This window comes from Macaca thibetana, chromosome 9 (assembly GCF_024542745.1).
Source record: "Macaca thibetana thibetana isolate TM-01 chromosome 9, ASM2454274v1, whole genome shotgun sequence".
Taxonomy (NCBI): domain Eukaryota; kingdom Metazoa; phylum Chordata; class Mammalia; order Primates; family Cercopithecidae; genus Macaca; species Macaca thibetana.
Genome location: NC_065586.1, coordinates 39,077,201 through 39,103,875, shown reverse-complemented (window position 1 = coordinate 39,103,875; position 26,675 = coordinate 39,077,201). Strand labels below are relative to the sequence as shown.

General features: G+C 40.5%; 1 protein-coding gene across 4 annotated transcripts; it reads left to right on the top strand.

The window, feature by feature from the left end:
• The first annotated feature begins 411 nt into the window (after positions 1–411).
• On the top strand, positions 412–26,198 carry ZNF25 (zinc finger protein 25). 4 transcript variants are annotated; one of them, XM_050805074.1, is made up of 6 exons: positions 412–561; positions 5,236–5,335; positions 18,509–18,635; positions 18,940–19,035; positions 22,315–22,378; positions 22,868–26,198. In XM_050805074.1, the coding sequence occupies exons 2-6, from the start codon at positions 5,321–5,323 to the stop codon at positions 23,934–23,936; spliced, it is 1,371 nt and encodes a 456-aa protein (XP_050661031.1). In that variant the 5' UTR covers positions 412–561; positions 5,236–5,320; the 3' UTR covers positions 23,937–26,198. The 4 variants fall into 4 exon arrangements, with proteins under 4 accessions (XP_050661031.1, XP_050661029.1, XP_050661030.1 ...); XM_050805072.1 differs by having other exon boundaries at positions 439–996; XM_050805073.1 differs by lacking the exon at positions 412–561 and adding an exon at positions 1,003–1,148.
• The last annotated feature ends 477 nt before the right edge of the window (positions 26,199–26,675 follow it).

Genomic DNA, 26,675 nt, shown 5'->3' with positions numbered 1-26,675 from the left:
AGTGGTACACTCGTTTTATTTTAGCTTATACATATTTTGTAGTTTATTACGTTTTGCGTATCGTTTGCACAATTGTGAAAGCTAGCATTCCTAAGAAGAAGCGGTTACACGGCATTATCCTTCATTACTCCATGTACTTTTGTACCCACGGAGTTCAATCACTTTAACAAAACTGCCCATCAGTGTTCCTTGGGGCACCTCACGGTAGCCTTCTGTCTTCAAGCGCGGACGTGCGAAGCTTCAGCTCTCCGCCATCACCGAGCGAAGCCAGCGCCAGCCCCAGGAAACCCGACCGCAAACACTCAGGACCCTGGAGGAGGCCGCGCCTCACGACGTCATCCAAGATGGAGTCGCAGCCGGGCCTTCTGGGAAGCGTAGTTCTGGAGCAGGGCTCGGGAAACGTTCTGCGCATGTGCAGTGTCGTCTCCTTTCTGGCGTTGGCGTTTTTGTCTTACGCCCTAGGGTGGGGAGAGGACTCCGCTGCCTCCGGGTCTCGGCTGGGCCGCAAAGGGCGGGGCCTGGGCCCGGCGCTGGCCAGGAGCAGAGGCCGAGACCCTGCAGGTGTGTCGAAGGCTTTTGCGGGCGGGCAGGGCCCGGGAGGCGGGGTCTCGAGCCTGGAAGCCGCCTCCTGGCCCCGGAGCGGCCTCCGCGGAGGGTCCCGGGTGGGAGCGGCCTGGCGGGGAGGTTGGCCATCTGCGCTGGCGCTCCTGCCCGGAATGGCGTTTGCGCGACCTGCTTGAGGGGTGGCCAGAGAAGGCCTGCGGTGGCCGGGCACCGGGCGCCCGGAGTAGCCACATTGTGTGACGTGACCGGAGCTGCCACGTCAGGCGCGCTGGCCGCTGCAGACTCGGCGCTCGAAAGCCACAGGGACGTGGGCTCCGGTACAGCCTCTGTAGGTGGTCCCGCTGCGGCTGGACGCCCATTTGGCAAATGATGGGGGCCTTTGCGTACTGAATAGGGTAGTAGATGTAAAGTATGATACAGGACTCAATAAAGGTGAGCTGCTTCTATTATTACAAGACATGTTGTTTTCATTATTGGCTCATTTAATCATCGTAACCATCCTTTCGACTGAACCACCTCCATTTAAATAAATGTGACTACTAAAGATTCAGAGAGAGAAATTATTTTACCCACAGTATTAGCAGGTGGGTTGTAAATCCTCACTTTTTCCTCTGAATTCATGCGCCTTCCCACACTAAAATCCAGTCTTGGCTTGTATTTAGCACAACATTTGTCCCTTGAGCACCACCAGAACGTAGCTGTGGAGTGTACTTGAACCCAGTCTTAACCACGTAGTGTTGTGTTTCCAAAAATGCTTGGGGGAATCTTCAGAGCCCTTGAGTCAAAAGGTTAATTATTTAAGGCCTTCCTGCATCCTCCAACCTTAGTGTCTTCTCAGAGGACTGTGAAACGTGTAAATTGAAACCACAATTTGAGGGCTCAATTTTGCATTTTACAGGAGAAGCGGGGAATCCCATCCAGCCCAGAGGCTAGTTTCTAAAGACAGGAAATGGGACAAAGAATTTTTTTAAAGATGAAAACTGCAGTTCATCAGTTCCCCCATTTTATGGTGGTGATATGATAATGCCTTTCATTGGCTGATAACTGAGCTTAGGCATTTTGTAAGCACCATGCTAGCTGGAAGTGGTTTTTGCTGCTTATTTTAGTTTTTTTTTTTTTTTGGTACATAATATACATATTTATGGGGTACGTGTGATATTTTGATATATGCATACAATATGTCATGATAAAATCAGGGTAATTATAATATCCACCACCTCATTTATCATTTCCTTGTGTTGTGAATATTCCAAATCTTGTAGCTATTCTGATATACACAATAAATTATTGTTAACACTTGTCACCATACTGTGCTACTGAACACTAGGACTTATTCCTTCTACCTAACAGTATTTTTGTACCCATTAACCAACCTCTTTTCATTCCTCACTCCCTGCTTCTCCTCGTAGCCTCTGGTAACCAACATTCTACTTTCTACCTTCATGAGGTCAACTATTTTAGCTCCTGTGTATGAGTGAGAACATTATATTTGTCTTTCTGTGCCTGGCTTATTTCGTGTAACATAATGTCCTCCAGTTCCATCTTTGTTGCTGCAATGACAAAATTTCCTTCTTTTTATGGCTGAAAAATACTCTATTGTGTATATATACCACAATTTTCATTATCTATTCATGCATTGATGGGTACTTAGGTTGATTCTATACCTTGACTATTGTGAGTAGTGCTGCGATAAAAATGGGAGTGCAGAGATCTCTTCAATATACTGATTTCCTTTCTTTTGGATATATACATAGCAGTGAGATTGCTGGATCATATGGTAATTCTGTTCTTAATTTTTTGAGGAACATCCACAGTGTTTTCCACAGTGGCTGTACTAGTTTACATTGCCACCAAGAGTGTGTGAGGGTTCTCCTTTCTCCATGTCCCAGCATTTTTTTTTTTTTTGCCTTTTTTATAATAGCTCTTTTAAGAGGTAAAATGATATCCCATTATGGTTTTGATTTGCGTTTGTCTGATGATTAGTGATGTTGAACATTTTATCATATACCTATTGGCCATTTGTATGTCTTCTATTGTGAAATGTCTGTTCAGATCATTTGCTCAATTTTTTAAAATCATTTCTTTTGTTTTCTGGCTGTTGAGTTCCTTATATATTCTGGTTATTAATTCCTTTTCAGATGGGTAGTTTGCAAATATTTTCTCCTATTCTTTAGGTGTCTTTTCACCGTGATTGCTTACTTTGCTGTGCCAAAGCTTTTTAGTTTGATGTAATCCCGTTTGTCTATTTTTGTCTTTGTTGCTTGTGCTTTTGAGGTCTTACCAAAAAATTTTTGTCCAGAACAATGTTCTGAAGCATTTCTAAATGTTTTCTTCAAGTAGTTTCATAGTTTCCGGTCATACATTTAAGTCTTTAATCCACTATCATTTGATTTTTGCGTATGGTTAGAGACAGGGTCTAGTTTCATTCTTCTGCATATGGATATCCAGTTTTCTCAGCACCATTTATTGAAGAAACTGTCATTTCTCCAATGTATGTTCTTGGTGCCTTTGTCAAAAATGAAATTGGCTATAAATGCATGTATTTATTTCTCAATTCTCTTTTCCATTGGTCTATGTGTCTATTTTTATGTCAGTAACCTACTGTTTTGTTTATATAGCTTTATAGTATATTTTGAAGTCTGGTAGTGCAATGCCTCCAGCTTTGTTCTTTTTGCACAAAATTGCTTTGGCTATTCGGGGTCTTTGGTGGTTCCATATAAATTTTAGGATTTTTTTTTCCTATTTCTGTGAAGAATGTCATTGGTATTTGGATATGGATTGCATTGAATCTGTAGACTGCTTTTAGTACTATGGACATTTTAACAATATTAATTCTGCCAGTCCATGAGCATAGGATATTTTTCCATTTTAATATAATTCATCAGTGTTTTATACTCTTTTTGAGACAAGATCTCAGTTTGGTGCAATCTTGGCTCACTGCAGCCTCTGCCTCCCGGGTTCAAGCAATTCTCCTGCCTCAGCCTCCTGAGTAACTGGAATTACAGGAGTGAGCCACCACACCTGTCTAATTTTTTTTGTAGTTTTAGTGGAGACAGGGTTTTGCCATGTTGGCCAGTCTGATTTTAAACTCCTGACCTCAGGCGATCCACCTGCTTCCACCTCCCAAAGTGTTGGGATTACAGGTGTCAGCCACGGTGCCCAGCCTGTTTTATACTTTTAATTATAAGATCTTTTACTTTTTTGTTAAATGTATTCCTAGGTATTGGAGTTTTTTTGGTAGCTATTGTAAATGGGATTGCTTTCTTGATTTCGTTTTCAGATTGTTCACTGTTGGTGTATGGAAATGCTGCTTTTTTTTTTTTTTTTGAGATGGAGTTTTGCTCTTGTTACCTAGGCTGGAGTGCAATGGCATGATCTTGGCTCACTGCAACCTCCGCCTCCTGGGTTCAAGCAATTCTCCTGCCTCAGCCTCCTGAGTAGCTGGGATTGCAGGCATGCACCACCACACCTGGCTAATTTTGTACTTTTAGTAGAGACTGGTTTTCTCTTTGTTGGTCAGGCTGGTCTCGATCTCCCGACCTCGGGTGATTCACCCACCTTGGCCTCCCAAAATGCTGGGATTACAGGCATGAGCCACCGTGCCTGGCCTGCTACTGATTTTTTAATGTTGATTTCGTATGCTGCAACTTTACTGAATTCATGTATCAGTTCTACCAGTGTTTTTGGTGGAGTCTTTATGTTTTTCTAAATATAGGGTCATGTCATCTGTGAACAAAGATCCAATTTGGGTGCCCTGTATGATTTCTGCTGCTTATGACAAGGACCTTAGGATTATGACATGTAGTTGCCTTTTACTATATATATATGAAGTGCTTGTTTGAGAATTGTGATGCCTAACTGTTATTTTAGAAGCTAGATTTGTATCACTGTCAGCAGATTAGATTCTCAGGTCAGAGTTCATCAGGGCCTAATTAAATTTTGCCTTAGGCCCAGCCCAAGTTTTGAGGGTGCAGTGCATTGCAGGTACTGTCTGTTTTGGTGATCCTGAGTGAAGACTTATAGAATCAGAATGGTACATGAAGGGTTGTTCAAGATTATCTAATTCCTACTCATTTTAAAGACAAAAGCATTGAAACTAAGGCAATCACTAAGTTTATTAATAGCAGAGCCTAGCGTAGGACTGAGTCTTTAAGTTCATTATATCATATTTACATCAAAAGAAGTTTCTTGGAAAAGTAGTTTTTGAGAAACTGCAATTAAGGAAGAAGAAATGTCTTATTTTTGAGAACTTTGAAAAGACTTTCTAACCTTGGGTTTATAATAGAAAAAAATGCTTATGATATGTAGCTTGATTACCTTTTATGTACCAATAAATATATCTCTTCAACATCATTTCTAGTGTCAGCAAAGGGCTCCATACTTTTGGATATATTATACATGTTATTTAATCAGTCATGATTGGATATTTAAGTTTTTGATTCTTTTGTGTTATTCAGAAAACAGAAACATAATTTTCAAAACAGTCAGTAGGAAAGAAATGTATAGATTCATTCAAAAATGTCACAGGCTCATCAAGATTAATATCAGAGTCAGAAGTGGACAGGCGGATGCCACTTCATCGTGGTCCTTACTATGCTTTCTAATGGGTCAAAGATACGTTTTCTCAAAGGTATATATTTTACTAAAATGTTGTATGGAAATTTCTCACAGGTGATTCCTGGGGCTGCCAGATAAGGTCCCTTATGATTTCTGCTCTGGCTTTGTAGTTTTCAGCCTTTCCCAAGAGCAGCAGAAAATGAACAAGTTCCAGGTGAGTCATTTATTTAGCCCTTACTTTGTTTCGCTGTGTGTCTGTGTGTGTGTTTAATGAGTTTTACGAACGAGAGCCCATATACTAAATTAGAAACGTAGAAATAGTTAAAAATCACCTTCAGGCAAAATACTATTAGAATAAAACAGCAATTCTTGAAATGTGGTCTGCAGATCCCTGGGAGCTCCAAGACCTTCTCAAGGGGTCTATGAGGTTGAGACTCAGAGTGCTAAGATATAGATTGCCTTTTACACTGTTGATACTTGCACTGATGGCATGAAAGCAATGCTAAATAGGTTATTGCCTGTTTGGCATAAAGTAGACAATGGTATTGATACTAACAAATGTGTGTTTTTTGTTTTTTTTTTTTAAGATGGAGTCTTGCTCTGTTGCCCAAGCTGGAGTGCAGTGGCATAATCTCAGCTCACTGCAGCCTGTCTCCCAGATTCAAGTGATTCTCCTGCCTCAGCCTCACGAGTAGCTGGGATTACAGGCACCTGCCACCACACCCTGCTAATTTTTGTATTTTTAGTAGAGAAGGGGTTTCCCCATGTTGGCCAGGCTGGTCTCAAATTCTTGACCTTAAATGATCCTCCCACCTTAGCCTCCCAAGGTGCTGGGATTACAGGCATGAGCTACTGTGCCAGGCCACAAATGTGATTTTAAAAATATACCTTATAACAATGTGTCAACATTTGAGTAATATTTCGGAGGTGTATGTTCAGAGACAAACTCAAGCAATTTAGGAGGACAAAGTGATACCGAGAAGTGAGGAACGAGTTGTAGGTTGATTGGGACAATATTACCCTAAAAGACAATATTTGAGGAAAGTCTAGAATTAAATGAGATAGAGAGTCAAGTAGAAATCGGAGGGAGCAGCATTGTGGGTAAGAAAAACAGCAATACAGACACCCCAAAACATGTTCCAGAAACAGTATGTAGGATATTGAAGCTAGAGAGATATGACTTAGGGTAAGAATGGTAAGAGGTAACATCAAAAAGGTAGAGGAAGCTAGAATATGTACGGCCCTTGTAGGCTGTAGAAAACAATGAATTTTGGTTTTTTGTTTTTTTGTGGTTTTTTTTGCTCATTTAAAAATCACCTTTTATATAATCAAAGGAACGTACATAATGAAACCTGACCTTAGGGGGGAAAGAATTTAGCCATTCAATAATAAGGATGGTATAAGCTATAGATTTTATATAAATGCCTTTTATCCGATGAAGGAAGTTCCCTTCTTTTCCTAGTTTGTTCAGAATTTTTATCATGAATGGATCTTGAATTTTGTCAAATGTTCTTTTCCTTTTTCTGGGATAATCATGTTGTTTTCTTTTTTAGTTTGTTAGCATAGTGAACGACATTGATTGATGTTCAAATGTGGAATCAAACTTGCATTGCCAGGATAAGTTGGTCATAACATGTATATTTTAATATATTGCTGAATTAGATTTCCTAACATTTTGTTGAGGATTTTTGCATCTGTCACCATTAAGAATATTGATCAGTGATCAGTATACCAGTAAATGTTTAATAATCAGATTTTAGGGGTTGGGAAAGAAATCTGGTTTATACTGTTTACCAGTTTCTGTGATATAAATACTCCCACCATGCCAAATTTCAAGCTATAACATGCCAGCCAATTCCTGAAAACTAGCTCTTCTGAGCTGATACAAACTGGTGCCAGCAACCACTGTAGTTGTCATTTCTGGTAATGTTATTGTTAGATTTAGGTCTCGGGGTCATGTGAGCCTTATAAAATGAGTTGAGAATGGTTATTTTTTCTTGGTTTTATGGAAGAAATTACATATAATTGGTATTGTTTCTGATTTATTGTTTGATTGAATTCACCAATGAAACCATTTAGGCCTCAGGTTGTCTTTGTTCAAAGGTTTTGTTTACTTGTTTTAATTGAAGTGAAATTCACATACTATTCATCATTTAAAATTATACAATTGTGAGGTATTAATATTTAGTACATTCACAGTGTTGTGTAACACCACCTCTACCTACTTTCAAAACATTTTCACCATCCCAAAAGAAAACCCCATACCCGTTAAGCAGTCATTCCCTGTTCTCTCTCCCTCTTTCCCTTGGCAACCACTAATGTTTTCTGTCTCTATAGATCTACCTATTCTAGATATTTCATGTAAGTGAGGTCATACATTATGTGACCTTTTATGTCTGCCTTCTTTCACTTAGCGTGTTTTCCAGGTTCATCCACCTTGAAGCATGTATCAGTACATCATTCCTTTTTATGGCTAAAATGCCATTGTGTATATACTCCACAATGAATATATAATCCATTCATCCATTGACAGACATTTGGGTGGTTTCCACTTTTTGGTTATTATGAATAGTACTGTTAGGCAAATTCATCTATAAGTATTTGATACCTGTTTTCAATCCTTTTGGGTATATACCTAAAAATGGAATTGCTGGGATGTATGACAATTCTATGTTTAACTTTTTGAGGAACTGCCAAACTTCCACAGCAACTGCACCATTTTACAGTCCCATTAGCAATGTACAAGGGTTTCAGTTTCTCCATATACCCCCAAAACCTGTTCTCCATTTTTAAAATTATGCCTATTATAATTGGGGTGGGAGAGTGAAGTGTTATCGTTGTGGTTTTGCATTGCATTTCTTTAGAGATGAATGATGTTGAACATCTTCTTGTGTGCTATTTTTTTAAATTATTTTTCTAGTGTGCTTTTTAGCCATTTGGATATACTGTCATCATTTGGTATATGCAGGTGATTGGTTCCAGGACCCATACATGTACTAAAATCCACAGATACTCAAGTCCTACAGTCAGCCCTTCAGAACCCATGTGTGCAAAAAATTGGCCCTCCATATGTGTGGTTTCCAATCTTGCAAATACTACATTTTCAATCTATGTTTGGTTGAAAATAATCTACATCCAAGCCTGTGTTGTTCAAGGGTGAGTTGTGTTATTTGGAGAAATGTACACTCAAGTTCTTTGCCTATTTCCTAACTGGGCCGTTTATCTTTTTGTTGTTGAATTATAAGAACATTTTATGGCCAGGCCCAGTGGCTCATGCCTGTAATCTCAGCGTTTTGGGAGGTCACGGTGGGCAGATCACTCGACGTCAGGAGTTCAGACCAGCCTGGTCAACATGGTGAAACCCTGTCTCTACTAAAAATACAAAAATTAGCTGGGCTTGGTGGTGCATGCCTGTAGTCCCAGCTACTTGGGAGGCTGAGGCAGGAGAATCACTTGAACCTGGGAGGTGCAGGTTACAGTGAGTCGAGATGGACCTGTAGTCCCAGCTACTTGGGAGGCTGAGGCAGGAGAATCACTTGAACCTGGGAGGTGCAGGTTGCAGTGAGTCGAGATGGCACCACTGCACTCCAGCCTGGGCGCCAGAGCAAGACTGTCTCAAGAAAAAAAAAAAAAGATTGGCCAGGTGCAGTGGCTCATGGCTGTAATCCCAACACTTTGGGAGGCTGAGGCCTGCGGATCACGAGGTCAGGAGTTTGAGACTGGCCTGGCCAACATGGTGAAACCCCGTGTCTATTAAAAATACAAAGATTAGTTAGGCATGGTGGCGCATGCCTGTAGTCCCAGCTACTTGGGAGGCTGAGGCAGGAGAATTGCTTGAACCTGGGAAGCAGAGGTTGTGGTGAGCTGAGATGGCGTCACTGCATTCCAGCCTGGGCAACAGAGGGAGACTCTGTCTCAGATGATTTGCAAATATTTTCCACACTGTGAGTTGTCTTTTCAACATTGTGACAGAGTTCTATAATGCACGAACACTTTAAATTATGATGAATTCAAATTTATTTTTCTTTTGTTTGTGCTTTTGGTGTCATATAGAAGAATCCATTGCCAAATTCAAGGTAGGCTATGTTTTCTTATGAGAGTTCTACATGTTTAACTCATATATTTAGGTCATTGATCTGTTTTGAATGATTTTTGCATATGATGTGAGGTAGAGGTCCCATTTAACTCAAGCGTGTGGGTATTGAGTTTTCCCAGTATTATTTGGTGAAGAGACTATTCTTTTCCCACTGAATGGTCTTGACAGCCTCGTTGAAAATCAGTTGGGGCTGGACGTGGTCCCCCATGCCTGTAATCCTAACACTTTAGGTGACCAAGGTGGGCAGATCTCTTGAGCCCAGGAATTTGAAACCATCCTGGGCAACATGAAAAGACCCTGTCTCTACAAAATACAAAAATTAGCCAGGTGGGTGGTGTGCACTTTCAGTCCCAGATACTTGGGAGGCTGAGGCAGGGGAATCACCTGAACCTGGGGAGGTCCAGGTTGCAGTAAGCCATGATTGCACCACTGCACTCCAGCCAGTGAGACCCTGTCTTAGAAAAATTAAAAAAAAAAGATGAAGAAAATCATATGATCATAGATATATGCATTTATTTCTGGACTCAGTTCTATCCCATTAGACTGTATGTCTATCCTTATGCCAGTACCTCACTGTTTTGATAACTAACTTTTCAGTAAGTTTTGAAATTTTGAAGTGAATCCTCTGACTTTATTCTTCTTTCCCAATGTTGTTTTGGTTATTGAGGACCCCTCGCAATTTCATATGAATTGGAGGATATTTGAACCTGTAGATTTCTTTGGGTAGTATTATCATTTGAACCATATTAAGTTTCCCAGTCCATGAAAACAGGATGCCGTCTCATTTATTTAGGTCTTATCTTAGTATAGCCAGCCAGCTCTCTTTTGGTTACTACTATTTTCGTGAGATGCCTTTTTCCATCCTTTCTTTTCAGCCTACTTGTGTCTTTGGATCTAAATTTAATTTTAGAAGGCATATATTTGAATCATGTTTTTGATATCCATTCAGTCAATCTCTGCCTTTAACTGGCGAGTCTAATCTGTTTAAAATGATGTTTGATAAAGACTTCTGCAACTTGGCATTTTTCTTCAACATAGTTTATATCTTTTCCTTTAATTCCTCCGTGATATGGTTTGGCTCTGTGTCCCCACCCAAATCTCATGTCAAATTATAACCCTCAATGTTGCAGGAGGGGCCTGGTGGGAGGTGATTGGATCATGGGGGCAGACTTCTCCCTTGCTGTTCTTGTGATAGTGAGTGAGTTCTAACAAGATCTGGTTAAAAGTATGTAGCACTTCCCCCTTTGCCCCCTCTCTCCTGCTCTGCCATGTGAAGATGTGCTAACTTCTCCTTCACCTTCTGCTATGATTTTAAGCTTCCTGAGGCCTCCACTGCCATGCTTCCTGGATAGCCTGTGGACCCATGGGCCAATTAAACCTCTTTTCTTTGTAAATTACCCAGTCTCAGGTGGTTTTTTTTTTTTGTTTCTTTTTTTTTTAATTGAGATGGAGTCCTGCTCTGTCATCCAGGCTGGAATGCAGTGGTGCAATCTCAGCTCACTGCAACCTCCACCTCCCAGGTTCAAGAGATTCTCCTGGCTCAGCCTTCCAAGTAGCTGGGATTACAGGTGCATGCCACCATGCCTGGCTAATTTTTGTATTTTTAGTAAAGACGAGGTTTCGCCATGTTGGCCATGTTGAACTCCTGGCCTCAAGTGATGTGCTCGCCTCAGCCTCCCAAAGTGCTGGGATTACAGAAGTCAGCCACCGTGCACAGCCTCAGGTAGTTCTTTATAGCAATGTGATAATACACTAATACCCTCCAATACTGCCTTCTTTTTAAATTTTTTCTAATGTACCATTTTGCTTTCCTCCTCATTTCCTTTTGTGAATATTTTAAGGTGTTTTTAGTGGTTACTCTTAACATTACAATTTTTTTCTAATTTTTTACAATCTAGTTTGAATTGATACCAACTTAGCTTCAGTACTGTATAAAAATTGCTGATATATAGCTCTGTTTCTCCCCCTTTTATGTTGTTACTGTCACAGATTATATTTTTGTATGTTGTATGACCATTAACATATATTTATAATTACTATTTTATGCATTTGTCTTTTTAAATCCTATAGGAAACAAAAAGAGATAAAATTTAAAACATACCACAATACCAGCTTTTATATGTACCTATATAGTTACCATTACCTGTGTTCTTTATAGCTTCATATGGCCCTGAATTACTGTCCAATGTCCTTTCATTTCAGACTGAAGGACTTCTTGTAGCATTTCTTATAAGGCAGGTCTACTAGAAACAGAGTCCTTTAGCTTTTGTTTATCTTGGAATACCTTAATTTAATCTGCATTATTGATGGATAGTCTTGATGGAAAAGAATTCTTGAAATAGAATTCTTTTCTTTCAGCACTTTAATATGTCATCACACTGCCTTTTGGCTTTCATAGTTTCTGTTAAGAAATCTGCTTTAATCTTAATGGATTAATGGATTAATCTTAATGGCTGGAGTTGACTGCTTTCAACTTTTCCATGCTGAGGTTGTAAGTGGCTAGTGGCTCTAGCATTCCAAAGTATGGAGGCCAGTGGCCCCCTTCCTACAGCTCTATTAGGCAGTACCCCAACCACACATTTCCCTCAACATTGCCCTAGTAGTTTCTCTGCGGGGCCTCCATCTCTGTGGCAGACTTTTGCCTGGACACCCAGGCTTTCCAATACATCCTCTGAAATCTAGGGGGAAGCTGCCAAGCCTCCTTTATGCTTGCATTCTGAGCACCTGCAGACTTAACACTAGATGGAAACCATGAGAGATTACAGATTGTGCCCTCCTGAGCTGGGGCTAAAGCTGTACCTGGGCCCCCTTGAGCTGAAGCTGGAACCAGAGCAGCTGAGATGTGGGGAGCAGTGTCACAAGCCTGCACAGGGCTGCATTGCCCTAGGCCTGGCCCCTGAAACTATTCATTCCTCCTAGGCCTCTGGGCCTGTGATGGAAGGCTCAGTCCTGAAGATCTCTGAAATGCCTTTAAGGCATTTTCCCCATTGTGTTGGATTGTTACTTGGCTCCATTTTGAGTCATGCTAATCTCTCTAGCAGTGGTTGCTTCACAGCCTGCTTGGGCTTGGATTCTTTCTGTACCACAGGACCAGGCTGCAAACTTTCCAGACTTTATGCTTTGATTCCCTTTTAAATATCGGTTCCAACTTTAAGTCATTTCTTTGCTCCTGTATTTGATCATAGGCTGTTAGGAGCAGTCAGGCCACATCTTGAATGCTTTGCTGCTTAGAAATTTCTTCTGCCAGATACCCTAGGTCGTCATTCTTAAGTTTAGTCTTCCACAGATCCCTGAGACATGCAGCCAAGCTCTGTGCCAGGATAAAACATGGGAGACCTATACTCCGGTTTCCAATAAATTCCTCATTTTCTTCTGAGACCTCATCAGCTTAGCCTTCACTGTCCATATCCCTATCAGCATTTTGGTCACAACCATTTAACCAGTCTCTTAGAAGTTTCAAACTTTCCCTCATCTTAGTGTCTTCTTCTGAGCCCTCCAAATTCTTCCAACCTCTGCTTGTTACTCAGTTTCAAAACTGCTTTTATATCTCCAGGTATCTTTATAGCAATGCTCTACTCAGTACCAATTTTGTGTTAGTTCTTTTTTGCATTGCTACAAAGAAGTACCTGAGGCTGGGTCATTTATAAAGAAAAGAGGTTTACTTGGCTCATGGTTATGCGGGCTGTACAGGAAGCAAGGCACTGGCATCTGCTCAGCTTCTGATGAGGCCTCAGGGAGCTTTTACTCATGACAGAAAGTTGAAACAGGAGCTAGTACATCACATAGTGACAGTGGGAGCAAGAGAGAGAAAAGGGGTAGGTCCTAGACTCTTTAGTTATTCATTTATTTATTTATTTTTTTGAGGTGGAGTCTCACTCTGTTACCCAGGCTGGAGTGCAGTGGCATAGTCTTGGCTCATGGCAACCTCTGCCTCCCAGGTTCAAGCAATTCTCCTTCCTCAGCTTCCCAAGTAGTTGAGACTACAGGCGTGGAACATGACACCCATCTAATTTTTGTATTTTTAGTAGAGACAGGGTTTCGCCATCTTGGCCAGCTGGTCTCAAACTCCTGACCTCAGGTTATCTACCTGCTTTGGCCTCCCAAAGTGCTGGAATTACAAGCGTTAGCCACCACGCCTGGTGCCAGACTCTTTTAAACAACCAGATCTCATGTGAGCCAAATGAGAACTCACTCATTATCAAGGGAATGGTGCTAAACCATCCATAAGAGATACACCCCCATGACCTGGATACCTCCCACCAGTCCCCAACTCCCACACTGGGGATTATATTTCAACATGAAATTTGGAGGGGACACACATCCAAACTATATCAGTAGGCCAGTAAGAAAAAAGTGCCACGCACTTTCTCCCCAAAATTTAGCAGCCTCTTTCTTTATTAAGTACTCCACCGAGGCTGGGCACAGGGGATCATACCTATAATCCCAGCACTTTGGGAGGTTGAGGCGGGTGGGTCACCTAAGGTCAGGAGTTCTAGACCAGCCTGGCCAACATGTGACACCCCATCTCTACTAAAATTAGCTGGGCATGGTGGTGGGCCCCTGTAATCCCAGCTACTTGGGAGGCTGGGGCGGGAGAGCTGCTTGAACCCGGGAGGCAGAGGTTGCAGTTGCAGTGAGCTGAGATCACACAGTTGCACTCCAGCCTGTGTGACAGAGCAAGACTCTGTCTCAAAAAATAAATAAATAAAAAGAAAGAAAAGAAAAAAAAAAAAAGTACTCCACTGGTTGATGGTTAAAAAAGAAAAAAACAGAAAAAAGATTCTACAGTTCCAAAAACTTGATTCTATCAGTTTTTGTCAGCTTTAGTGGTTGCCTCAGTGGAGGGACCAATTCTTAGAGCACCCTAAGTCACCATTTCTCATGAAGTCAGTCATGTTGAAACGTTTTTAACTACAGATTCAGTTTATTTAATGGAATTGATACTAGGTAATATTATTTATCTTAGATATTTCTTCCTGAGTGAGTTTTGGTAGTTATCTTCTTTCAAAGAATTAATCCATTTCATCTTAGTTGTCAAATTTATGCACATAGACTGGTTCTTAGTATTCTCTTATTTTCCTTTTACTGTTTGTAGGGCCTATAGTAACTATTCCCCTTTTCATTTCTGATGTTGTTAACATGTATTTTTTATCTTGGTCATTCTGAATATAGGTTTATCAGCTTTCTTAGTTTTTTCAGAGAACCAAGTTCATTAACCATGTTAACCAATAACATTAAACAAAGTGCTCACCTATTATTTTCAAGTGTTTGATAGCATTCCAGATAAGTTTCTGTTACTGATTTCTAGTTTATGTCTACTGTGTTTAGAGAATGTATTTGGTAGATTTCAATTCTTTTAGTTTAAGATATTTTCCGGCCCAGAAAATGGTCTTTTAGTGAATATTTCATGAAAAGATGTGAGCACTTTGTTAATGTATATTTATAAGTATCTTTGAAGGACAGTTTAGTTTACAAAATAGTCTTTTCCTTCTCACTTCTTCTGTAAGCAGTCCATTTTATTTTATTTTATTTTTTTTTTTTTTTTTGAGACGGAGTCTCGCTCTGTCACCCAGGCTGGAGTGCAGTGGCCGGATTTCAGCTCACTGCAAGCTCCGCCTCCCGGGTTAACGCCATTCTCCTGCCTCAGCCTCCGGAGTAGCTGGGACTACAGGCGCCCGCCACCTCGCCCGGCTAGTTTTTTGTATTTTTTAGTAGAGACGGGGTTTCACCGGGTTAGCCAGGATGGTCTCGATCTCCTGACCTTGTGATCCGCCCGTCTCGGCCTCCCAAAGTGCTGGGATTACAGGCTTGAGCCACCGCGCCCGGCCAGCAGTCCATTTTAAATTTTATAGTTTCCTGTTATGGCTATATGAGAAATAGTTATTCTTACATAACTGTTAGCTTTTTTTTTTGAAACAGAGTTTTGCTCTCTTGCCCAGGCTGGAGTGCAATGCCACAATCTTGGCTCGCTGCAACCTCCGCCTCCTGGGTTCAAGCAATTCTCTGCCTCAGCCTCCCGATTAGCTGGGATTAAACGCACCCGCTACCACGTCTGGCTAATTTTTTGTATTTTTAGTAGAGATGGGTTTTGCAATCTTGACCCGGCTGGTCTTGAGCTCCTGACCTCATGATCCATGTGCCTTAGCCTCCCAAAGTGCTGGGATTACAGGCATCAGCCATTGCACCTGGCCATCTGTTAGCCTTTTTTTTTTTTTTTTTTTTTTTTTGAGATGGAGTTTCAATCTTTGTTGCCCAGGCTAGAATGCAATGCCATGATCTCGGCTCACCACAACCTCCATATCCCAGGTTTAAGCGATTCTCCTGCCTCAGCCTCCCGAGTAGCTGGGATTACAGGCATGAGCCACGATGCCCGGCTAATTTTGTATTTTTAATAGAGACAAGGTTTTTCCATGTTGGTCAGGCTGGTCTCAAACTCCCAACCTCAGGTGATCCGCCCGCCTTGGCCTCCCGAAGAGCTGGGATTACAGGCGTGAGCCACCGTGCCCGGCCCCCACAGCTTCTTTTTTGGACTCTTCTAGAACTCTGTTTTTTATATATTTGAAAATTCTGTCTGAGGAAACTTACTCATATGTGTATCTGCCAAAACGGACAATTCCATTTTTATGTTCCATAGTCACTTTAAGCACAGAATGAACAAAATTCAACTCATTAACTCCTGCCCAACTTATTCTTTTCCTTGTATTCCTGTTTTCATTTACAGACTTCCTGGTTGCCACATAATAATGTTAGTTTGTACAAAATTAGCCGGGCGAGGTAGCGGGCGCCTATAGTCCCAGCTACTCGGGAGGCTGAGGCAGGAGAATGGCGTGAACCCAGGAGGCGGAGCTTGCAGTGAGCTGAGTTCAAGCCCCTGCACTCCAGCCTGGGTGACAGAGCGAGACTCTGTGTCAAAAAAAAAAAAAAAAACGGACCGGCTGGGCTGGTGGCTCAGGCCCATAATCCCAGCACTTTGGGAGGCCAAGGCGGGTAGATTACCTGAGGTCAGGAGTTCGAGACCAGCCTGGCCAATATGCTGAAACCCCGTCTCTACTGAAAATACAAAAATTAGCTGGGTGTGGTGGCAGGCGCCTGTAATCCCAGCTACTTGGGAGGCTGATGTAGAAGAATCATTTGAACCTGGGAGGCAGAGGTTGCAGTGAGCCGAGATTGCGCCACCCAGCCTGGGAGACGGAGCCAGACTCCATCTCAAAAGAAGAAGAAAAAGAAATGAACCAAGAATTTATATCCAGCTAAGATGTTCTGCAAGTAAAAATACTGCCTTTCAGATTTCATAGAGTATAAATAAAGCAATGATTAGAGGAAATTTCATAGCCTTTAACAGTTCTACCAATAAAAGTGAAGGAATGAAAATAATTGGCACTATGACTGTACCCACAAGCAAGGCATACAGACATTATGGGTGCTGCCCTCCCCCCTTTCTCCTAGTGATTATTAACTAATGTCCAATTAATCACAAAGTCACATTATACTTCTTTCCCCCACTGCTGTTGCTTTTATATAATTGTTTTTCTGATTTTTCTAATGTGCCATTTGCCACTTTTACATTAAAGTTTTCTCCTAAGCCACTCATTTACCCCTGTAACTCCAGTGCTTACTTGACACGTCTCTTCAGTGGCTCCTGGTGTCTGTATTTTCATCTACACAGTGAATGGTGAGCATCCCAGAGATATATAAGACATTTCACATAGTATGAAATAGCAGAATATCTCTTTATGTTTTCTCTTATATGAACAAAAACAAACTTGTTAAATTTATTATTATTATTATTTTGAGATGGAGTCTTGCTCTGTCACCCAAGCTGGAGTTCAGTGGCACAATCTTGGCTCACTGCAACCTCTGCCTCCCAGGTTCAAGCCATTCTCTTGGCTCAGCCTCCTGAGTAGCTGGGACTACAGGTGTGTGCCACCATGCGCGGCTAATTTTTGTATTTTTTAGTAGAGATGGGGTTTTGCCATGTTGGCCATGCAGATCTCAAACTCCTGCCTTCAGGTTATCCACCGGCTTCGGCCTCCGAAAGCGGTGGGATTACAGGCGTGGGCCACTGTGCCCAGCCTACTTTTTTTTTTTTTTTTTTTTAGATAGAGTCTCGCTGTCTTTAGATAGAGTCTTACTGCAGCCTTGACTTCCCAGGTTCATCTGATTCTCCCATATCACCCTCTCAAGTAGCTGGTGTTACAGGCCTGAGTCACCACACCCACCGCCTTAATAAACATTAATACAAGCAAATGTATGTATTAAGCAGAGATTTGTTAAGTGTGTATGCAAAGTATATTTTACTAGTCCAAAAGACAGATTCAGAATTTCTTCTTGTCCTGTCCCTTGACTCTACACTGTAACCTTCTAACTAATCTTGGTCCTATGCCCTACCATAGGTATATAACTAGCAACCTATGGTATATACTTACCATTGGTATATACCCACCATAGGTATCATACCTACCAAGTTATATGTGGTTTCCTAAACTTGCCATTTCTCATGAATCCATGCCTTTTCCAATTGTGTTTTCTTTATTCCTAAAGTTAGTTTGACCACCTAATAAAATCTAACATGACAATATGAAATGCAAATAATTACCCCCATTTGTGGCCATCTCATATTGTGTACTTGTTTCTGTCATGGCATCTGCTTCACATACTATAATTTAGCATTTTCACCTTTGTCTCCCTCGCAAAATATAAGCTCCTCGTTAACAGGAATAGAGTCCTGTGTCACTTAGTGATGGGGATATGTTCTGAGAAACGTATCAGTAGGTGACTTCGTCATGCAAACATCATAGAGTGTCCTTACACAAGCCTAGATAGTACAGCTGACTGCACACCTAGGCTATGTGGTGTCGCCCATTGCTCCTAGGCTACAAACCTCTATAGTATGTTACTGTACTGAACACTGTAGGCAGTTTGTAACACAATGGTAAGAATTTGTGTATCTAAACATAGAAAACAGACAATAAAAATACTATATTTTCTTATAGGATCGTCATCATATATGGATTCTATCATTAACTGAAATGTCATTATGTGGCACATGACACTCATTTTTTTCTTCATCTTTGTATCTTCAGCAGAGTTCCAGGCATGGAGTGGGAATTCAGTAAATATGTACTGAACAAATATTCCTTCTATGAATAAAGCAGGGTACAGCATGGCACATATTCTAACTCTCCAGAGTGAACTTTGCAGTTAGTACACTAAGAGCTAGCTCACATGTCTTTTCAATGGTATGCTATCTATTCTGGTTACTTTAGATTGAACTGAAGTTTGTTATTCCAGGGACCCGTGACATTAAAGGATGTTATTGTGGAATTCACTAAGGAGGAATGGAAGTTACTGACCCCTGCTCAGAGGACTCTGTATAAGGATGTGATGCTGGAAAACTATAGTCACCTGGTCTCAGTGGGTGAGGAAAACTTCCCCAGGTGTAAATCCCGGTAGTTTGCATCTCCCTTCTTGGCTGCTGGAATATAAAAGGTCCCTATAGGGTTGAATGATTGACATTAGTTATGATTCAGAGTTTGAAGTTAATAAATGCATTTTGGGTACTAGAAAAAATATTTGTGTCCCTGTCTCCCCACTGAAAGAATCTAAATTTGCCAAGCCTAACTGCAACCTTCATCATTCTCCTGAAATTCCACTTCCTCATCTTTCACAGTCCCTAAATTCCAAGCAATTTGTATCATTTCCTTGATATTTTCCATTCATAGGTTACCATGTGAATAAGCCAAATGCAGTCTTCAAGTTGAAGCAAGGAAGAGAGCCGTGGATATTAGAAGTAGAATATCCACATCGGGGTTTCCCTGGTGAGTTAGAAGAAATTATATCCCATGTTACTGGTGAGTGGTTGGTGCCTCTTGCCTTCTGAAATATTTTTCGGCAATCTCTCACTTTTTTTTTTTGAAACAGAGTTTTGCTCTTGTTGTCCAGGCTGGAGTCCAATGTTGCCATCTCAGCTCACCTCAACCTCCACCTCCCAGGTTCAAGCAATTCTCCTGCCTCAGCCTCCTGAGTAGCTGGGATTACAGGCATGCGCCACCATGCCTGGCTAATTTGGTACTTTTAGTAGAGACGGAGTTTCTCCATGTTGGTCAGGCTGGTCTCCAACTCCCGACCTCAGGTGATTCACCCACCTCAGCCTCCCAAAGTGCTGGGATTACAGGCATGAGCTGCCGTGCCCAGCCTAGGTAGTCTCTTTATAAATGCCCTATAGTTTTGGAAGCGATTAAGGACACTTTATTTGCACATGTGAAAAAACCTAATTCACACCTCCAATTTTTGTTCTCTCCACTTAAATTCTCTCCTTTGCTAGACATGGTTTAAATAGATTTACTTCTCTTTCCTATATACAAACTCTAATCCCTCCTTACCTTGTATTTTGTCTTTTTCTCTAGCATCGCCAGTTACTCCCTGCCATTAGAGTATGCAACTATAAAGTGTTTGTAAATCTGACTTACAACTTTTTTAAATGGCATCTCCCTCCTTTTATTAACAATAAAATACCTCAGTTATTTTAGCACCAATTTTAACTTCCCATATTTTCTTTAAACTTTGAACTCAGATTAAAAATCGTTATGCGGCTCAACAATTCTTTCATTTCAGAGTTGCTACTTCCTGCTATACAGTGTTTATCCTTCCCACAAAGCACTCCTTATCCCCCCTAAAATCTACTGTATCTTATTTGGATAACACTGAGGCAATCAATCTCATCCTGCCTCCTTAAATGTTTATGATGTATTTTCTAACTTGTGCACAGATGTGTTGCCAGTATCAGGAACAATGCCTATTACATATTAGTTGCTCACTAGATATTTGTTGAAAGAATGAATATTAATTAACAAGAGACTGGTTGGGCGTCGTGGCTCACGCCTATAATCCCAGCACTTTGGGAAGCCAAAGCGGGTGGATCACTTGAGGGCACCAGTTCGAGACCAGCCTGGCCAACATGGTGAAACCCTGTCTCTACTAAAAATACAAAAATTAGCCGGGCATGGTGATGCAGACCTGTAGTCCCAGCTACCTGGGAGACCGAGGCTTAGACACAAGAATTGCTTGAACCCAGGAATCAGTGGTTACAATGAGCCAAGATCGCCCCACTGCACTCCAGCCTGGGCAATAGTGAGACTCATGTTCATGAAAAAAAGAAATAAAAAATATATAAAATAATTGACAACAGACAGACACTCTCTACTTTCTGCTCTGTGCTTTTTTTATTAACTCCTATAAGAGCTCATCCATTCTTAAGGCTAATGCATTGGTTTTTATGATAAGGACTCCTAAAATTGACCTCTCCAGCATCTTTGCCCTATTTATATTCTGATCCCATATTTTTACCTTCTTGTAAGATAGTTCTGCTCATTCCACTTCCTTCCTTGTTAGGATCAAAACAAAAATTGTTGATCTAAATTCCCACAGTAGCTGTGTAATGCAGCATATGTACATTGCCAGAAGCCTGCATGGTATGACTAATACTGACTCAGTATTGAGTCATTTAGACAAAATAAAAAACCTACAAGGGTAAGGAGGTATTAGTAATATTCATTTAAATGAATTTTGTCAAGAACTAGTCTTTCCCTCTCTTGCCTATGCAACTTATTTCTCCTTGTGGCCCCAAAACACCTGTTAACTTCCATTTTACTATGCTCTTAAATGTTTTCCAAACATAAGATTTTTTTTGAGATGGAGTCTCACTCTATTGCCCAGGCTTGAGTGCAGTGGCGCGATCTTGGCTCACTGCAACTTCCACCTCCCCGATTCAAGTGATTCTCCTGCCTCAGCCTCTTGAGTAGCTGGGATTACAGGTGCCTGCAACCTGGCCCAGCTAATTTTTGTATTTTTAGTTGAGGCGGGGTTTCACCATGTTGGTCAGGCTGGTCTCGAGCTACTGAGCTCAGGTGATCCACCCACCTCAGCCTCTCAAAGTGCTGGGATTACAGGCATGAGCCACCATTCCCGGCCCATTCATATAATCTTATTTCATGTGTGCCTGAGTTAACATTGCATAATTCCTTATCAAGTGACTTTTCTTATGTATTCCCCACCATTGCTATGAAATTCCAACCCCAAGCCTCTACTGATAACCTTTCACTTGCTTTCATGCATTTAAAGATGCATAAATATGAAGGTCACTAAAGATTCTAGAATGATGTTCAATAATTTGACCGTTAAAGATCCTGTAGTAAATTGGAAGCAGAGATGGAAGAAGCGAGATATGAAAATGAAATTCAAGACTAGTGCTGAGTCATAAGTAACAAGTGCTTTAGAAGTGCAGGATTTGGTGGTCAGGATGAGTTGAGGATTGAAAATCTCTGGTGTTAGAACTAGGAATTCATCCTTGTATAGATGGCTTATCCTGATGCTTTTAAGAAAATCCTTCCTTTTGGATATATGTGGTCCTCCATCTTCCTGTCCTGAAAACAAAGCCAGCTAGACGGAGAGTGAAAGTCTAAGCTACAGGACTCTTCCTCTAAGCCTGAGGAAACTGATGTTCTGAGAAAGTCCCTTTAGTATTGACACCTAGATTGCTGTGGATGGATGAAGAGGAAATAAAGTAGAAGTTTGTCTGCTAAATACTAGCAATCCTAGCACAGTAATCTAGGTTTGAGGCAATAAAGACCTATACTTCAGTATACTTCAGCTCCTTCTTCCAGTTTAATCTTTTCCATGTAATTCCAGGGAACACTGTTGTCCAGTAGTTTTTCTTATCCTGCTTACTGTTCATGGTACTTAAGGGGCTCACAGCATTCTCTATACTTCCCACACTCTTGTTCAGCAACACTTCTAATGTCTTGCGTTCTCCTCTCCCGGATCTTTTTTTTTCTTTAACTTTCGCCTCCAAGCTCTTAAGGTCATATTTGTAAAAATGTCAGAGTACATGGGTCTACTACAACTAGGCTCCTTCTTCTGTGTGTGACAGCAGTTTTTAGTGTTCGTTTTTGTTTATTTTTCCAAAACAATGGGCTAGAGGAAATTTGCATTTGAGGTTCTTCCATTATGAGAAATTGGCCTGAAGCCTAAGAATCAATGCTATGACAATATTAATGTGTTAATATTTATAAAGTATTAAATTTTTGATTCCCTTGTAGAAGACCTATGGAGTATTCATGATCTAGAAGCAAGATACCGGGAAAGCCAAGCTGGAAATTCAAGGCAAGTTCAAGAATTAATGTTTAAGATTAAAGATTTGTAAGCAAGAGTCTTGAAGGAGTTACTGGAAATGGGAGGACACTAGTTAATACTAAACATGAGAAAACTAACACTGCAGAGCAAATCCCGAGGAATATAATCCAAATGGGAATGCCCCTTTTCATAGAGACCTTGTGCAGGATCAGGAGACTGAAACTTTGAAGTAGTCTTTTTACTCTTCTGAATTAAATAATAAAGGGAGTCTTGATTACACAAAACAGAAAGCAGGCAATTGAGAGACCCTGTGAATAGAATGCAGATGCAGATTCACCTTGCCAAATGTTAAACTACAGTGCAGGTCAGAGAATGTTCACAGTGGAGAAACCCTATGGAACCAATATGGGAACATCTCTAGAAATCAGTCCTCAGAGGTACTTGGAAAATATGCCCAGTGTGGGGGAACAAAAAGCCTTAAAATCTTACACATTAATGAATGTGGAACTTTCTGTCTAGGAATGGAGAACTCACAAAACATCAGAAAACTCGTACCACAGAGAAAGCCTATGAATGTAAGGAATGTGGGAAGTTCTTCTGTCAGAAGTCTGCCCTCATAGTACATCAGCATACTCACTCAAAGGGCAAATCCTATGACTGTGATAAATGTGGGAACTCTTTCTCCAAAAATGAAGACCTCACAAGACATCAGAAAATTCACACGAGAGATAAGACCTATGAGTGTAAAGAATGTAAGAAAATATTTTACCACCTATCATCTCTCAGTAGACATCTGAGAACCCATGCAGGAGAGAAACCCTACGAATGTAATCAGTGTGAGAAATCCTTCTACCAGAAACCACATCTCATAGAACATCAGAAAACACACACAGGGGAGAAACCTTTTGAATGTACTGAATGTGGGAAGTTCTTCTATGTGAAGGCATACCTTATGGTACATCAGAAAACACACACAGGGGAGAAACCCTATGAGTGTAAGGAGTGTGGGAAAGCCTTTTCCCAGAAGTCACACCTCACAGTACATCAGAGAACACACACAGGGGAGAAACCCTATAAATGTAAGGAATGTGGGAAATTCTTCTCTAGGAATTCACACCTCAAAACTCATCAGAGAACTCACACAGGAGAGAAACCCTATGAATGTAAGGAATGTAGGAAATGCTTCTACCAGAAGTCAGCCCTCACAGTACATCAGCGAACTCACACAGGGGAGAAACCCTTTGAATGTAATAAATGTGGGAAAACCTTTTACTATAAATCAGACCTCACTAAACATCAGAGAAAACACACAGGGGAGAAGCCCTATGAATGCACAGAATGTGGCAAATCTTTCTCTGTGAATTCGGTCCTCAGATTACATCAAAGGACTCACACGGGAGAGAAGCCCTATTCATGCAAGGAATGTGGGAAGTCCTTTTCTCAGAAGTCACATTTTATTATACATCAGAGAAAACACACAGGGGAGAAGCCCTATGAGTGTCAGGAGTGTGGGGAAACCTTTATCCAGAAGTCACAACTCACTGCACATCAGAAGACACACACAAAGAAGAGGAAGGCTGAGAAGTAAGATGAGTTGAGAAATTATCTTGACTGAATTCATCCTTCAGAACAATCAGATAATTCACACAAGAGGTACACCTTATGAATCACATCAATATAGGGAAATTTTCAGCTACAATCTTTGCTCTTTCTGTGTATCAGCAAATACATAGATTCTGTACATTTATTTGGGAGAAAATTTTATCATATTGTAGACTTTTCTAAATATTAGATAATATAAATGGCAGAAGTCATGCAAATTATAAAACAGGAGGGAAACCTTTCAGAAGTCATACTTTTGTTTTGCAACATAGAAATCACACAGGAGAGAAATCCTGTGAGTAAAATGAATGTCAAGACATTTTCTGTCAGGGCAGCCAGCTGTAGACATCCAAAAGCTCATAAGTGAGAAGCTCCTTGAGTATCCAGAAATCTCTTTACACAATTGGCGCTCATATAGTAAAGAATTCAAAGGGAGAACTGCAAAGACCGTGGCAGATACAGAAGCCTTTCTTAAGAATTGATGTTTCATTCAATGTCAGATCACTGGTACTTGAATAGATATTTTAAATATTTGGAAGGTGTTCAACAAAAATTCAAATAATTTGTACTGAGGGAAACAGTTATACTAGAAATCATGTCGCAGATCTGATGCCAAGATTGCTCTGTTTTAAAAGGAAACCTGCAAATGTCTACATATATGAAGCTTTTAAAAAGCACAAATTATTAGGCAACATCATTAAACATACATTAAATGTCTTTTGGTATATAGGACTGTGTGTATGTGAGTGTGCTATAACATGTAACTTGTGGATGTTCAATGTGCATGTGGAATCCATCCATAATTGTACATAGGGAAATACGTAACCTTTGTTCGTTCAGTAACTATTATGCCTATGAAGATATCGCACATTAAGTCTCAGTAGTGACTCTTATTGTTAATATTTGTATTGTAAGTGTAATATTTCTTTTAAACTATAAGGCATCTTTTTATCCTATTTATGTGTGTGTGTGTGTTTGCAAATGGATATAGACGGTGGCACTAAACTAATCCTTCAAAAAGCTAAAATGTTTTTGTAAAATTTTTAAATGTCAGCCAAGTTTTGCATTAGGGACACCTTTATATATAGCAAAAGCCTGAGCTATTTTTAAACAGCTAAAAACAGTAATATTTATTACAATCTATACAATGAAAACAAATAGTGCAATGTAAGAAATATTGTGTATCTTACTGTTGATGTATGAGCAGGGAGCAGAGATACCTGCATTTGTATTTTTCTGAGAGTCCTAAATTTCTTCACCAACTTTTTCTTCCTCATAGAAGCAACATGACATAGTTAAAGGTGTGGACTCTGGAATCCTGCCGCCTGGGCCCCAATTCCAGCATGGGGCATGCTACTTAATATCTCTGTGCCTCAATCCCCTTCCCATAAAAGAGTAGTGATAGTGACAACATCTTAGGATTGCTTTGAGGTCTAAATGAGTTGAAATTTTCAAAGCACTTAGAATAGTGTCTGAGACACAAGAGCTATATGTTAGAGGTTATCATCATTATTATTTGTATTTTGTGAATTACGCTGCAAAAAAAAAAAAAAAAGTTGGCTACCCAACATTCATCCCCCACCTTCTTGCTGCCAGTGCCTTGATTTGGTTGTTTGTTGTTTGTTTTCCTAGAAGTGATTTAGGAGCAGATCCTGACTACACTAAGTCAGGGTTTGACAAATGACGGTCCATCAGACAGATCTGGCCCACTACCCATTTTTGTATCCTGCAAGCTAAGAATGGTTTTATATTTCTAAATGGTTAAAAAAAAGAATACTGTGACACATGAAAATTATATAATATTCAAATTTCAGTGTCCATAAATAAAGTGTTGAAAACACAAATACAAACAAAAACATCTGTGTATGTTTGACCTGTGGCTGTCTTTGCACTACCCCAGCAGGGTTGAGTAGTTGTGGCAGACACCTTATGCCCTTGAGCCTATGATCTAGCACTTTACAAAGTAAGTTTTTCTGTTACTTAGAGCTGAAAATAAAAGCAATGTAGAGTTATGCTTTTATAAATATTACCTGTTTCAGAAATGATGCATACAGCAATTTGTAGGTGGGTGGTTTTTTTGCAGTATGTTTATTTTGTGCATTATATTTATATGTTAAGAGCCTGAGTTTAGAAATATTTTTTCAAAGAAATGTGTTTTTTACATGCTGAATTGTCATAACATCAAAATAAGAAATTTCTTGATGTAATGTAGCAGTAAACATATGAAATAAACACTGTCTAAATTAAATCGAATTGTTCATTGATCCCTCCCCATGTAGCAGGACTGGCCGCTGACAAAACCTCTCAGACACCAAGTTGTGGAAGGAAGGGCTTTATTCAGCTGGGAGCATTGGCAAGCTACCGTCTCAAAATCCAAGCTCCCTGAGGGCACAATTTCTGTCCCTTTTCAGGGCTTGCAACACTAAAGATTTCATATGAAAGGGTCGTGATTGATTCAGCAATCTAGGGTATACGTGACAGGGGTTTCAGGCACTGATAGAGAGAAACAGAACAGGGCAGGGAGTTTCACAATGTTCTTCTATACAATGTCTGGAATCTATTAATAACATTGGTTTCTAAGTTACGAGTTGATTTTTAACTACTGGGTTTAGGCCAGGTAGACCCAGGCCTGGTTTTGTGCCTGGCGCCGGGCTGCCTGTCTTTGGTGTTACTTCCTTGTTTTTTTCTTAAAACAGGTACTGAGTATAAAACAATATAAAACAAT